This window comes from Gymnoscopelus microlampas (genome assembly GCF_963454915.1).
Source record: "Gymnoscopelus microlampas genome assembly, chromosome: 7".
NCBI lineage: Eukaryota > Metazoa > Chordata > Actinopteri > Myctophiformes > Myctophidae > Gymnoscopelus > Gymnoscopelus microlampas.
Window position 1 is genome coordinate 39748699 of NC_139944.1, and position 12156 is coordinate 39760854.

At 42.3% G+C, this 12156-nt stretch overlaps 1 protein-coding gene across 14 annotated transcripts in view; it reads left to right on the forward strand.

Moving 5' to 3' along the window:
- Positions 1-12156, forward strand: part of itpr1b (inositol 1,4,5-trisphosphate receptor, type 1b) — a 110459-nt gene that overhangs the window by 33719 nt on the left and 64584 nt on the right. For 8 of the 14 annotated variants that reach the window (XM_084062155.1, XM_084062162.1, XM_084062167.1 and 5 more), the window contains 18 exons: positions 327-578; positions 1164-1308; positions 1407-1563; positions 2092-2285; positions 3072-3189; positions 3321-3375; positions 3460-3625; positions 4161-4328; positions 4592-4663; positions 4768-4905; positions 5012-5137; positions 6081-6281; positions 7528-7779; positions 8630-8755; positions 8962-9090; positions 10353-10379; positions 10662-10782; positions 11203-11387. In XM_084062155.1, coding sequence (XP_083918281.1) covers positions 327-578; positions 1164-1308; positions 1407-1563; positions 2092-2285; positions 3072-3189; positions 3321-3375; positions 3460-3625; positions 4161-4328; positions 4592-4663; positions 4768-4905; positions 5012-5137; positions 6081-6281; positions 7528-7779; positions 8630-8755; positions 8962-9090; positions 10353-10379; positions 10662-10782; positions 11203-11387 — 2632 coding nt within the window. The remainder of the gene's footprint in view (positions 1-326; positions 579-1163; positions 1309-1406; positions 1564-2091; positions 2286-3071; positions 3190-3320; positions 3376-3459; positions 3626-4160; positions 4329-4591; positions 4664-4767; positions 4906-5011; positions 5138-6080; positions 6282-7527; positions 7780-8629; positions 8756-8961; positions 9091-10352; positions 10380-10661; positions 10783-11202; positions 11388-12156) is intronic. The other 6 variants (XM_084062163.1, XM_084062156.1, XM_084062165.1 and 3 more) reach the window with 1 other exon arrangement.

Consider the following 12156-nt stretch of genomic DNA (forward strand, 5'->3'; position numbering starts at 1 on the left):
GTCACCTTGTTGAGCAAAATGTGTTGATATCATAAGAAGAGTTAATATTCTAAATTTTATCCAAAATCCAGTACAAAAAACATCCATTGGTAATCTGCCATAGGAACCTGGTGCCGAGCCTGCAAAAAGACAACATCAGTCATCACCAGAACATTAATTCAATGCTTTATGAAAAGTCTTGTTCACTGTGGAAAGTGTGCATGGTTACACAAGAGTTTGATTTAAAATCCAGCAAATAAGTAAGATTCAAGACACGCAGATGTCCAGTCTGCGTGTCTGAACATGAAATGACTGTTTGTTTTAACATGAAATGATGTTTGTTTTAGGTACCAGCTGAACCTGTTTGCCAGAATGTGTCTGGACCGTCAGTACCTGGCCATCAATAAGATTTCTGGTCAGCTCGACGTCGACCTGATCCTACGCTGCATGTCTGACGAGGACCTGCCCTTCGACCTGCGTGCCTCCTTCTGCCGTATGATGCTTCATATGCACGTGGACCGCGACCCCCAGGAGCAGGTCACGCCTGTCAAATATGCCCGCCTCTGGTCTGAGATCCCCTCAAAAATTGCCATTGACGAGTGAGTTTGGTTCATAGCCTTCTTGGTTTATTTATAGGAGACCCAAGATTAGCACACTGACACATGACACTTTGTATATTAAGACTGCACGCACAAACATATGCACTCATAAATTACCTGCACTTGTATACCTGTAAATAGATATTTAAACAAACACAGTGTGCACATACACATGTGGATAATATTTAGAAGTAGGACCTGTGCACACAGCACCTTCAAGCACCCCAAAGTGTGCTATGGCTAGTGTATCTTTCTATTTGTCTTTACCTTCTACTTACTATTGTAGGTATATTTAATTTATTTGTTATTGCTGCTGCAGTGTTGAGGAACAAAAATCTTAAATCTTGAACCTTTTTTTATTTTTTGGGGGGCTTTTATGCCTTTATTTATAGGACAGTAGGTTGACAGGAAATGGGGAGAGAGATGGGGAGTGACATGCAGCAAAGGTCGTCGGGATTGGGATTCGAACCCACGACATGCTGTCAGGCTGGCATTGCAGCCTAGGCTGCCTGGACCGCCACACTGCGGCCTAGGCTGAATCTTCAACATCTGACATATGAATCTCTATCTGTTTTCTCTTCTTAGCTATGATAGTGATAGTGGAACCTCCAGAGATGAGATCAAAGAGCGTTTCTCTCTCACCATGGATTTCGTGGAGAACTACCTGAGAGAAGTGGTGTCACAGAACATTCCCTTTTCAGACAAGGAGAAAAACAAGCTCACCTTTGAGGTACTGGCTTCTTTGTGAAAGTGTTTGGACAAATGAGAATTCAGTTTGGGTTCAGATGAAATGTAACTCACAGAGTCTGTTTCTTTTTTTAAATATAGGTTGTGAACTTGGCAAGAAACCTCATCTACTTTGGTTTCTACAACTTTAGTGATCTGCTGCGACTGACTAAGATCTTACTCAACATCTTGGACTGTGTACATGTCAGCACCATATTATACCCTGTCATCAAGATGGAGAAGGAAGATGACAACAAAGGTTAACATCCAAACCCATAGTGTTAGTAGCTTGTATTTCAGTGAGCTTTATTTGGTGCTGTATACAGTGAGATTTAGTAGACAATTTGGCTCTATTCTCGCTTCAAAACAATATGATGAACATTGATACTGTAGCTTTTCCTTCCTACTGTACATGTTTTTGCTATTCCTATTGAATCTATGGTAGAATAGCAAAGGGGCAACTGCCCCGGTTACTGTTTGTTTGTATGTATTTAATTGTATTTATTTATTTACCAGGGACAGTGCACATCACTCAACATTTCATTTTCACTTCTATGTGAAAACTTCACAATGCATGTCATAGTGAAGACCTGTAGTGGCAGCATAATGATTAAAAGCTGGATAGATATTGTACTATACTATATAGATTTGTTTCTGCGAAATGCTAGTATTCTAGAATCTGGCATTATTTTTTGTTTGCAAACGTTTGTGTGTGAATAGTGGGGAAATGTTCTGCATTTCTATATGAAGCCAAAAACTGACCCTGGCTGTTGGTCTTCGTCTCTAGCTGGCAGTAACGTGATGAAGTCCATTCATGGAGTTGGTGAGTTGATGACCCAGGTGGTTTTGCGGGGTGGTGGGTTTCTTCACACCACACCAACTCACCAGCCAGAAGGAACTGTGGTCAAGACCCAGATTGAGCCAGAGAGAGAAGATATCATGGTCATGGACACTAAGCTGAAGATAATTGAGATTCTACAAGTAAGTCATAGAGCATAGTGGGGTTTTCTTTGTTGTTAATGTATTTTGTTTTTTGTCTCCGCCAGGCCGAAAGGCATGGCGAGAGAGGATGTTTTACACCCTGTCCGTCCGTCCGTGTGTCCCGTCCGTCCGTGCCCAGCTAATCTCCGGCACCGTTGGCCCGGTTGCTATGAAACTGTGCACACACACTCCCTGGATGCCAATGCAGAACCTCTCCAAACTTTTCACATGGGCCTGTTATAGCGCCACCTGGAGGCCGATTTGTGCAAAACCCATTTTTTTATATTACTCCTACAGATTTAATCCAAACGTCATGCAAATCGGTACACAGTATCTCTATAGTCATGTGATCAACACGGATCTGTCCGATTTCCCATATTCCATCCTCATTGGCTAAGGTTGGCATCCAAAGTTTGCAGGATTGGTTTTGAACAAAATGCCTCAAATCATGAACGCAGCTTGCGATTTCCGTGAAATTTCACACGCACATTCCCACTAGGCCGAGGAAGAAATGCCACCCTTTCCACATTAGCCTGTCATAGCGCCACCAGCAGGTCTAATTTAGCAAAACACATTTTTGGAACAAAATGCCTCAGATCATGAATGCACTGTCCGAAGGCCTAAGAATAAATGGCACCCTTTTCACATTGGTCTATTATAGCGCCACCAGGAGGCCACAATAATGTACCTGACCTGGCGGAGACCTGTGCTCCGAGGAGCACTTTTTCTAGTTTTTATTGTGTTTTTGTTTTTAATACACATTATTTATCTTTTTTTCCCTTGTAGTTCATTTTGAATGTACGTCTAGACTACCGGATCTCCTGCCTACTCTGTATTTTCAAGAGAGAGTTTGATGAAAGCAACCCACAGACAGACACCAGTGCCAGTCAAGATGGTGTGACAGGTTAGAAGATTAACACAAAACCACATTCATGATTGATATCTCTGTAATCCATTTTGCATTTCTCTCATGAACCTTTCCCTTGCTATGGTCATTATAATGTTTATTGCTTGAATCATTTCAATTAACGACAGGAAATCTTGACTTTGAGAACATTGAGGAACAGGCGGAGGCGATCTTTGGAGGAAGGTAATTCATTACTGGTCTCATTAAGCTGTAGTACTGTAGGTCCATACTGAGAAGCAGCCCCTAACGCGTCGTCTTTCCTTTCAGCGAGGAGAACACTCCACTGGACCTAGATGACCATGGTGGCCGTACTTTCCTAAGGGTGCTGCTTCACTTGACCATGCATGACTACCCTCCTCTGGTGTCTGGAGCCCTCCATCTGCTTTTCAGGCACTTCAGCCAAAGGCAGGAGGTCCTCATGGCCTTCAAACAAGTACGCTTCAGCACCCGATGACACGTCATGTTAACGTATCCCCATGCTCCCTCGTCCTCTGACCCATAGTCAGTCATGAGTACTAGACAGCTAGTTCAAGGGTAAACACATGCACATCAATACTCAGCTGAGTCTAAAGCCAGCTAACTTAAAAATATAGTGACTTGCATATTATTACTCAAACTAAATTAGTATTTTATTCAGGTAAAGTTTTGAACACACAAGAGCTCTTCATCAGGCACAAAAAAAGTATGTTTATTTTCATTGTGCTAGCTCAAAACATTTAAGTAAATACATAATTTCCTGGGAGCAACAGTGTGCATGTCAAGTTTTTATTACCACAGTACACACACACATCTTCTTAACCCTTAAACCCTATACTTAGATAAACGGGATCCCCAAGGTGGTCCGTTGCTTTTTTCCCTCTACACCAAATCAACCACCAAATGTTGACCCCAGAATAAGGACGCTAGGGTTCATGATGTTAAGAAGTTGTTCAAGATTTCTGTAAACAACACCTGTTCTGGAAATATAGGTTCAGCTCCTGGTGACCAGTCAAGATGTGGATAACTACAAGCAGATCAAGTCAGACCTGGACCAGCTGCGTTCCATCGTAGAGAAGTCTGAGCTGTGGGTCTACAAGAGACAAGGAGAAGATGGGATGGATGGCGACGGGCCTTCAGAGTCAGAAAACAAAAAAAAGGTAAGGACTCGAAGGTTATTATTAATATTATGTTGGGACAGACCGACCAAAAGAGTGGCTTATAGAAGATGCATGGTCGAAAGCTACAACATTATTGGTGCACTTGTTGGTAAACAAGTAAAGCAGGAAATGAATGGTTTAGCTACATAGCATAGCCTTCATCAGGGCTATGCTATACGCTTAAGACCCACTCAGCTACTGTACATCTCGATGCTTTTCCTCCTTGTTTTTCTTCTAAATCTCTGGGTTGTGTTGATATCCAGGGCGACTCGGGCGGTTCAGACAAAAAGAAGTCGGAAAGCACCAGCAGTTACAACTACAGAGTTGTAAAGGAGGTACGGTGTCATTGGTATTTACTCTTATTTATTCCCCCTCATAAGTCTGTGGTAACGCTTCTTAACGCCCTGGCCTCTTTACGCCCTGGCCTCTTTACGTTCAGGTCTTGCTGCGTCTTAGCAAGCTTTGTGTCCAGGAGGGGATCTCAGGGAAGAAGAGCAAGAAACAGCAGCAGAGGCTGTTGAGGAACATGGGAGCTCACAGTGTGGTGCTCGAGCTCCTACAGATCCCCTATGAGAAGGTATACCACACAGTCAAAACAAGCGTTTAGCATGCATACAAAATATTTGATTGGTAACATTGGTGCATTGTAAAAATAAATCTTCTTACTGTGTGATGGGCATCAGGGCGAGGACGTCCGTATGGAGGATATCATGAAAGTGGCCCATGAATTCTTGCAGAATTTCTGTGCGGGGAATCAGCAGAACCAAGTTCTCCTCCATAAGCACATCAATCTTTTCCTTAACCCAGGGGTAAGTGTGTTATTCTAGGCCTATACCAAAACACACGACTAATCATCTGTCTCTGGAGATCATTTCCAAAGTTCTGTACATTTGTGCGTGTGGGTGTGGGTAGAGGCATTGCATTGGTCTTGTCATTGCCCTAAATTCATCATTAGACGTCTATGAAATATAAATGATCCAGTCTGTTATTGTGTTTATATTGTGTTAGCCCATTCAATCCGGGAACGCATCTGTGTCATTTTAGGTTTGAGCTATAACCATTATTTTATACTTTGGGCTATTCAAAAATAGCAGATATAAAAGCTCATAGCACGGCGCATACAAGCACGGCATATTCAAGCTCATATTGCGCCACCGAGTGCCACGCTATGAGCTTGTATAAATATATATTAACACATCGTGTGCCAGAGGTTTATTAAAATAGGGTATATCTAGTACCAGCATATCTTCCATCCACTTAACGCTTATATGTTTCGTGCTGTAGAAGCCCCAACGAGAAAGGGCATGTGAACAAAGCCTTTCCACCACGTTAAAAAGAAATAGGATATATTAAGCTTTTAGTCAAGGAGTTAACATTGGAGTGGACGCCCGGAAGCATTTTTGACATGGATCCACATCCGGCCTCTCCTTCTTAGAGAAAGAGGGAACTTTGATCCCAAAGTTTCGTTAGAGCGCCCCACGTGGGAAAAATATATTTTTAAAAAATAGGCCAAAAACGGTACGGACCGTTTATGGCACATAACGCATAGCTTCTCAAAAACGGTCCGGACCGTTTTTGGCACTCAATGTGTTAAAAAAGATTAGCACAAATTTTCAAAATCTAAAATGACAGATGCTTTCCCGGTCTTAATGGGTTAACCAGTGACTTGAATACACTATCACTCCTGTTCAAATGGTGGATATGTCAGTTGTTCAGTCTTAAAATCTGTCCCTGTTTGACTTCCTTTCCCAGCTCCTGGAAGCTGTCACCATGCAGCACATCTTCATGAACAACTTCCAGTTGTGCAGTGAGATCAACGAGCGTGTGGTACAGCACTTTGTCCACTGCACCGAGACCCACGGGCGACATGTCCAGTACCTCAGATTCCTGCAGACCATTGTCAAGGCTGAAAACAAGTTCATTAAGAAGTGTCAGGACACTGTCATGGCTGAGGTAGGGCTCCCTCCTCACTCATCCCTCTCCCTTAACCAATTGGTGTGCTGACCACATTCTGTAACTGTACTGTAATATCCCAGGTTCAAACCTGTTTCATCTAAACCCGTCCTCTCTAAGCCAGGGGGTTTGTGTTCAAAGCGCACAGATGGGCAAGTCAAGTGTATTTATAGAGAAAATAGCTGATCTTGATGCAGCATGTTGAGAGCTTTTAGATGGGATATTTTCTGCTTTATTTTATTTTATTTGGGAATTATTATTTTTTGGCCTATAATTATATACCCAGAATAGGAACGCCAGGTTGAAAGTGTTTAAATGTAGGGTATAGATGAGTGCGTACAAAGTACTTAGATATTAAATGAAACCTTTTGTATAGTTGTATACAGCATATTGCAATATTGTGTGGTTGTCATAAAATCCCAAGGCACACCTGGACTTGACACCGTTTTAAAGGGAAGACATAGACTTAACAGTGTTACTAACTAACCCCTGATCATTTTGATAGGATTGGATGGCTTAGGGTTGCGGACAGAGTACAGCAACTTGCTATGGGCCTGGTCTTCAAGATATATCACAACATTGGGATCCCCCTGTATTTGTCAAAATACTTCCAAAATGTTAATGATGTCCACGATCACAATACCAGAGGCAGCTCCACAAACCTTGTCCAACCCTTTTTTGGCTCAACAAAGGGAAGTAACTCGTTCTCATGCTATTCATCAAAAATGTGGAACGCCCTACCAAAAGGAGTAAAGGAGTGTAAAACCCTACTCTCTTTCAAAACAGCCCTAAAGATACACCTTCAGGAGGCCGCAATTGGAAAATGGCCCCTGTCGAAGTCCTAACCTAACCTACCCCCCTACCCCCCCCCCCCTCTCTCCTTCTCCTTTTGTACATATTTCTCACTCTTCATACCAGTAACCTGTAAACTGATTGTATGACATTCTATAGTAGTTGTGTATATCTGTCTGTCTCTTATATGTCATCATGATTTGTGTGCATGGGGAACTCATTTGAAACAAGCTCTGTGCTTTTATGAGTCTTCCAGTTTAGTAGACCTTGTATTGTGAATTTGTACTTCCATGTACTGTTGTTCTCATGTCTTACTAAATAAAGTACATCAATCAATCAATCAAAAACTATAATAGTAAATGCTCATAATGGTGGTAGTAAAATTAACAAAGTTCTGGTGATGATAATGATGTTGATTCTTAATGCTCTCTGTTATGTCTTCTCTCCCGATCAGCTGGTGAACTCGGGCGAGGACGTCCTGGTCTTCTACAATGACCGTGCCTCCTTCCAAACGCTGGTTCAGATGATGCGTTCAGAGCGTGACCGCATGGACGAGAACAGTCCACTCATGTACCACATCCACCTGGTGGAGCTGCTGGCCGTCTGCACGGAGGGCAAGAACGTCTACACTGAGATCAAGTGCAACTCCCTGCTGCCGTTGGACGACATTGTGCGAGTAGTCACCCATGAAGACTGTATCCCCGAGGTACGGCATGAGTCATCGTACATGAGGTTTATTTTTTACCGTAACCCATTAAGACCTGAGCCCGATTCTACAAATGTCTTCTAAATCCTAACAGTTTTCTGAAAAACGTATGCTGCTATATCAGTGGTGCTCAAACTTTTTCCACGTCAAGGACCCCCAAAATGATATGTATTTGGACCCCCATCTCAAAATATTTCATTTCAAGGACCCCCAGAAGCAATGATTTGAGTTAAAAATGTTTACTTAAAAAATATATGTATCCAAAGATTTGCACCAATTTTCATGATTTTTCAAAAATAGCAGATCTACAAGCTCATTGCACAGCAAGAAGTGACGCCCTGTGAGCTTGTATATTTGCTATTTTTGAATAGCAATGCAGAATTTATAAATGGAACAGATGCTTTCCTGGTTTTAATGGGTTAACCACTTAAACTCTGTATACTTAACTTCACTGTATGTCAACACGTTGACACGTGTTGACACACGGTTAGTTGATCTGCAATTCTTTTATGTTTGCCTATTTTGGCCAAACGTCTGCCTGTTTTGACACGCCCAGCAAAGGGAAGCTAGGGTTCATGTGGTTAAAGGAAATGTGCATTCAAATCATAAAACATGAAGACGTTTATATTTACAATGTTCAAAAATGCATGCAAGTCAGAGCCCCTACCACACTGAGGTTAAAGCATGACATGCATCACAGAAAATGAAGTGGAGTCCTTATTTAGGGACGTTTGGAGCTGTGGGCTTACGTCGGATTGCTGTTTATCATCCAGTCATTGTTAAGACTGTAGGTCAAAAACCCTATGACACATCACACTTCAACAACTGTCTCTGTGCTTTAACTCTCCAGGTGAAAATTGCCTACATCAACTTCTTGAACCACTGCTACGTGGACACGGAGGTGGAGATGAAGGAGATCTACACCTCCAACCACATGTGGAAGCTGTTTGAGAATTTCCTGGTGGACATATGCAGGGTGAGCCGAAGGGCCTTTGACATCTTAAGATGGCTGAGGATTCAGTTAGAGAGTGCTACTTTGAATTTCCATGTGGACATTATTTATGCCAGGCTTGGGTAACCGTATTGACACGGGTTGCATTTGACCTGTTGCCCATTTAGGATACAGGAAGTATGATCTGTTGACTGCGTGTCATGCATAGCTTATTGTCTGTCCACGCCAAGGTGTGCAACAACACCAGTGACAGGAAGCATGCGGACACCACTCTGGAGGGTTATGTAACGGAGACGGTCATGAGCATCGTCACATGTTTCTTCAGCTCGCCTTTCTCTGACCAGAGCACCAGCCTGCAGGTAAATCTGAACTACTGCAGCGTTATCACTTCAAATAAACCTAAATGCTTATTCTTAATCGTATGCTTCATAATTACAAGCTTAACCACTTGAACCCCTTTAGTCTTAGATAACTGGACTTAGGTACAACAGTACCGTGACCACTTTTTTTCAGTCTACACCAAATCTCCAAAAATAGCCAATCTACAAGCTCACAATGTGTCACGTTTTGCGACGCATTGTGAGCTTGTAGATGTGCTATTTTGGCTAATGTTCCCCGCAGAATATGGACGCTGGAGTTCAAGTGGTTAAGAAACATTTATTTGATTGACATTTATGAATCTATATTTTTGTAATGTATTAGTAAATAAAAAATGTCACATGGACAAACGCTGTTCCAAAAAAAAAAATACGTTTCTTGTTGCAACATGTTCTTCTGTGTAGCTGGCACGTCATATCTATGTAAGTAAGAATACAGCCATGTTAGTTTCCTCTTCCCTAGAAGTATTCTTTACTGGCAGACAGCAGATTGTTAGGAAATGTTGTTTTCACTAGAATAGAGCATCATCAGCAGCACACAGACCTGCTGCTCCCACGTCTGTGGGTGAGTCTGTGGCTGATGCAACATGGACACATTTTGTAGGTTGGTGTCTGAAACCCTAGTGTCCTGCTGTGTCCTGTAGCCCAGTAGTGTCCTGCAGCCCATAGGTTGTCAAAGTGGGGGTCACCAGGGGGCCAATTGGAAAAGAGAGAGAAAAAAAGAAAAAAAAGGAGAGAAAAAAGTGTGTGTGTGTGTGTGTGTGTGTGCGTGTGTGTGCGTGTGTGCGTGTGTGCGTGTGTGCGTGTGTGCGTGTGTGCGTGTGTGCGTGTGTGCGTGTGTGTGTGTGTGTGTGTGTGTGTGTGTGTGCGCGTGTTTGAATCACAAGTCTCAAACTCCAACAAATATTGTTTTTGAAAAATAGCAATCTACACTTGTTGATTGCCTATTTTTGCTATTTTCGTTTTTTTCAATGCCATTTTGCAATTTGGGTGCCACAGGCTATGGCTATTTGGGGGTCCTTGGCGTGGAAGAGTTTGGGAACCCCTGCTGTAGCCCATTACTTTTCCATCTGGGCATCATCCATAGATTTAGAACTATAGCTACTGTATTATAATAGTTTTAGTAAATAGTAAATGGTTCCATTTGAATCACTCAGTTCTTCTGTAATCCTTCCCACTTCATGAGAATTCTCCTGGGTGTAATACAGTATGATAATGTCACAACCTTCTTTCTCCCACGACAGGCTTCCATTTTTGGGAAGATATCTGAGGTATTTATTGTGCTGTAATAGGGATGATAGAGAGTCTTGGGTCGCAGTGGTAGCGGTGAATCAGAGGGGTCCCATGCTTTGGTGGGAATGAATGAGCGCGATCATAATCAACATCACATTGTTTTTTTATGATTCAATATCTATGTATATCAATTTGTTAAATAAAAAATCAATCAAATCCAGAAAGTTGAAAGACTTTGATTGTCACTATTTGGCTTGATTAGTTCACGTTAGAGTCTCATTGCCTCTCTCCTCATCTTTGTCTTGTTCTCCATCTCGTAGACCCGCCAGCCAGTGTTTGTTCAGCTGCTGCAGGGGGTGTTCAGGGTCTACCACTGCACCTGGCTCAACGCTGTTCAGAAGGCCTCGGTGGAGGCCTGCATTAAAGTGCTGTCAGACGTGGGTAAGACATGGTACAGCACACTCACCCCTGGCATGAGTCTCTTCAGGAAGGGTTTTAACATGAACAAATAAGTCATTATGACACATGCCATAGTATAAGAAGAAGGTCATGGCTCCTGAACCCAATTTCCACGAGCTCAGAATGTGCGAGTTTGAGGTCAAACAATCTTATCGCAAACCACCCTCCCAGATCATTACATATACACTTACTGTAACAACCTCTAACAACCTCTAACCTAGTCATAACCATTTAACCTCATAAAGTACCTACTATGATGCCTAAACCCAACAATTCTAATGTTCCGCATGGAGTTCGGTTGCTTCTAGCTCTGTTCCTGCAGTGCATCGTGGGAAGTGATACTGTCGGTTCAAGCGCCATGACCTAAAAAGAAACCCTTCTCTTTCTTTCCGTTCACCCCAGCTAAGTGCCGAGCCATTGCCATTCCAGTGGACCTGGACAGCCAGGTGAACAACCTGTTTGTCAAGTCCAATAATGTCGTACAGAAGAGCATTCTGAGCTGGAGGCTGTCCGCCAAGAACACACCCAGACGAGACTCTGGCGTGACCACGTCCAAGGATTACCGCAACATCATAGAGAGGCTACAGGTCAGCATTGGATGTGTACACACTACTATAGGCGTAATGATTCAGTCAACTCACAATACGATTCAAATCACGATACTAGGTTCACAATACGATTTTTTATTTATCAATTCTCTTCAAATATCCTGTATTTTCTTCTCTTCTTTTTACGTGTCCTCTGCTGTTTGCATCGCGTTACATTTTTTATTAAATCGATTTAAATTGTCACCAGTTTGAATCGTTTTTAATCGATTTACGATAATTCGTTACGTGCCTACACACTACTGGTAAAAACACTGTGTGTGGTGATCAGTACTGGTTATTCAATTACTGATAAAACACCAATACTATTAGTTGGGTAAACCAGTGGTTCTCAACCTGTGGGCCGGGGACAACTGGTGGGCCGTGAGGGTATTGCAGGTGCCCCCCCCCAGTGGCGAATCACTATGATTTTAATGATAATTTTATGTAACATTAATATAAAAACAATATGTAAAAAAGTGAAATGGCGTTGTTTTTCTTTAAAACCTTGAGAAATGTGTGTTCATTGTGATACTGAATACCGATAAATAGGAATACTGAGTTAGTTCCATTGATCCAAGCCAGAACGCAATCAATTGATTGATCATTAAAAATCAATAGCTCAAAAAATGCACAAGGCCCACCCATCTGACCACTGCGGCTGCCGTTTTAAGTGGTCAAATGGGTGGGCCACGAACACTTTTGAGAATTTTCAAGTGGGCTCTGACCAGAAAAAGTTGAGAACCACTGGGGTAAACAATATAAAATATGA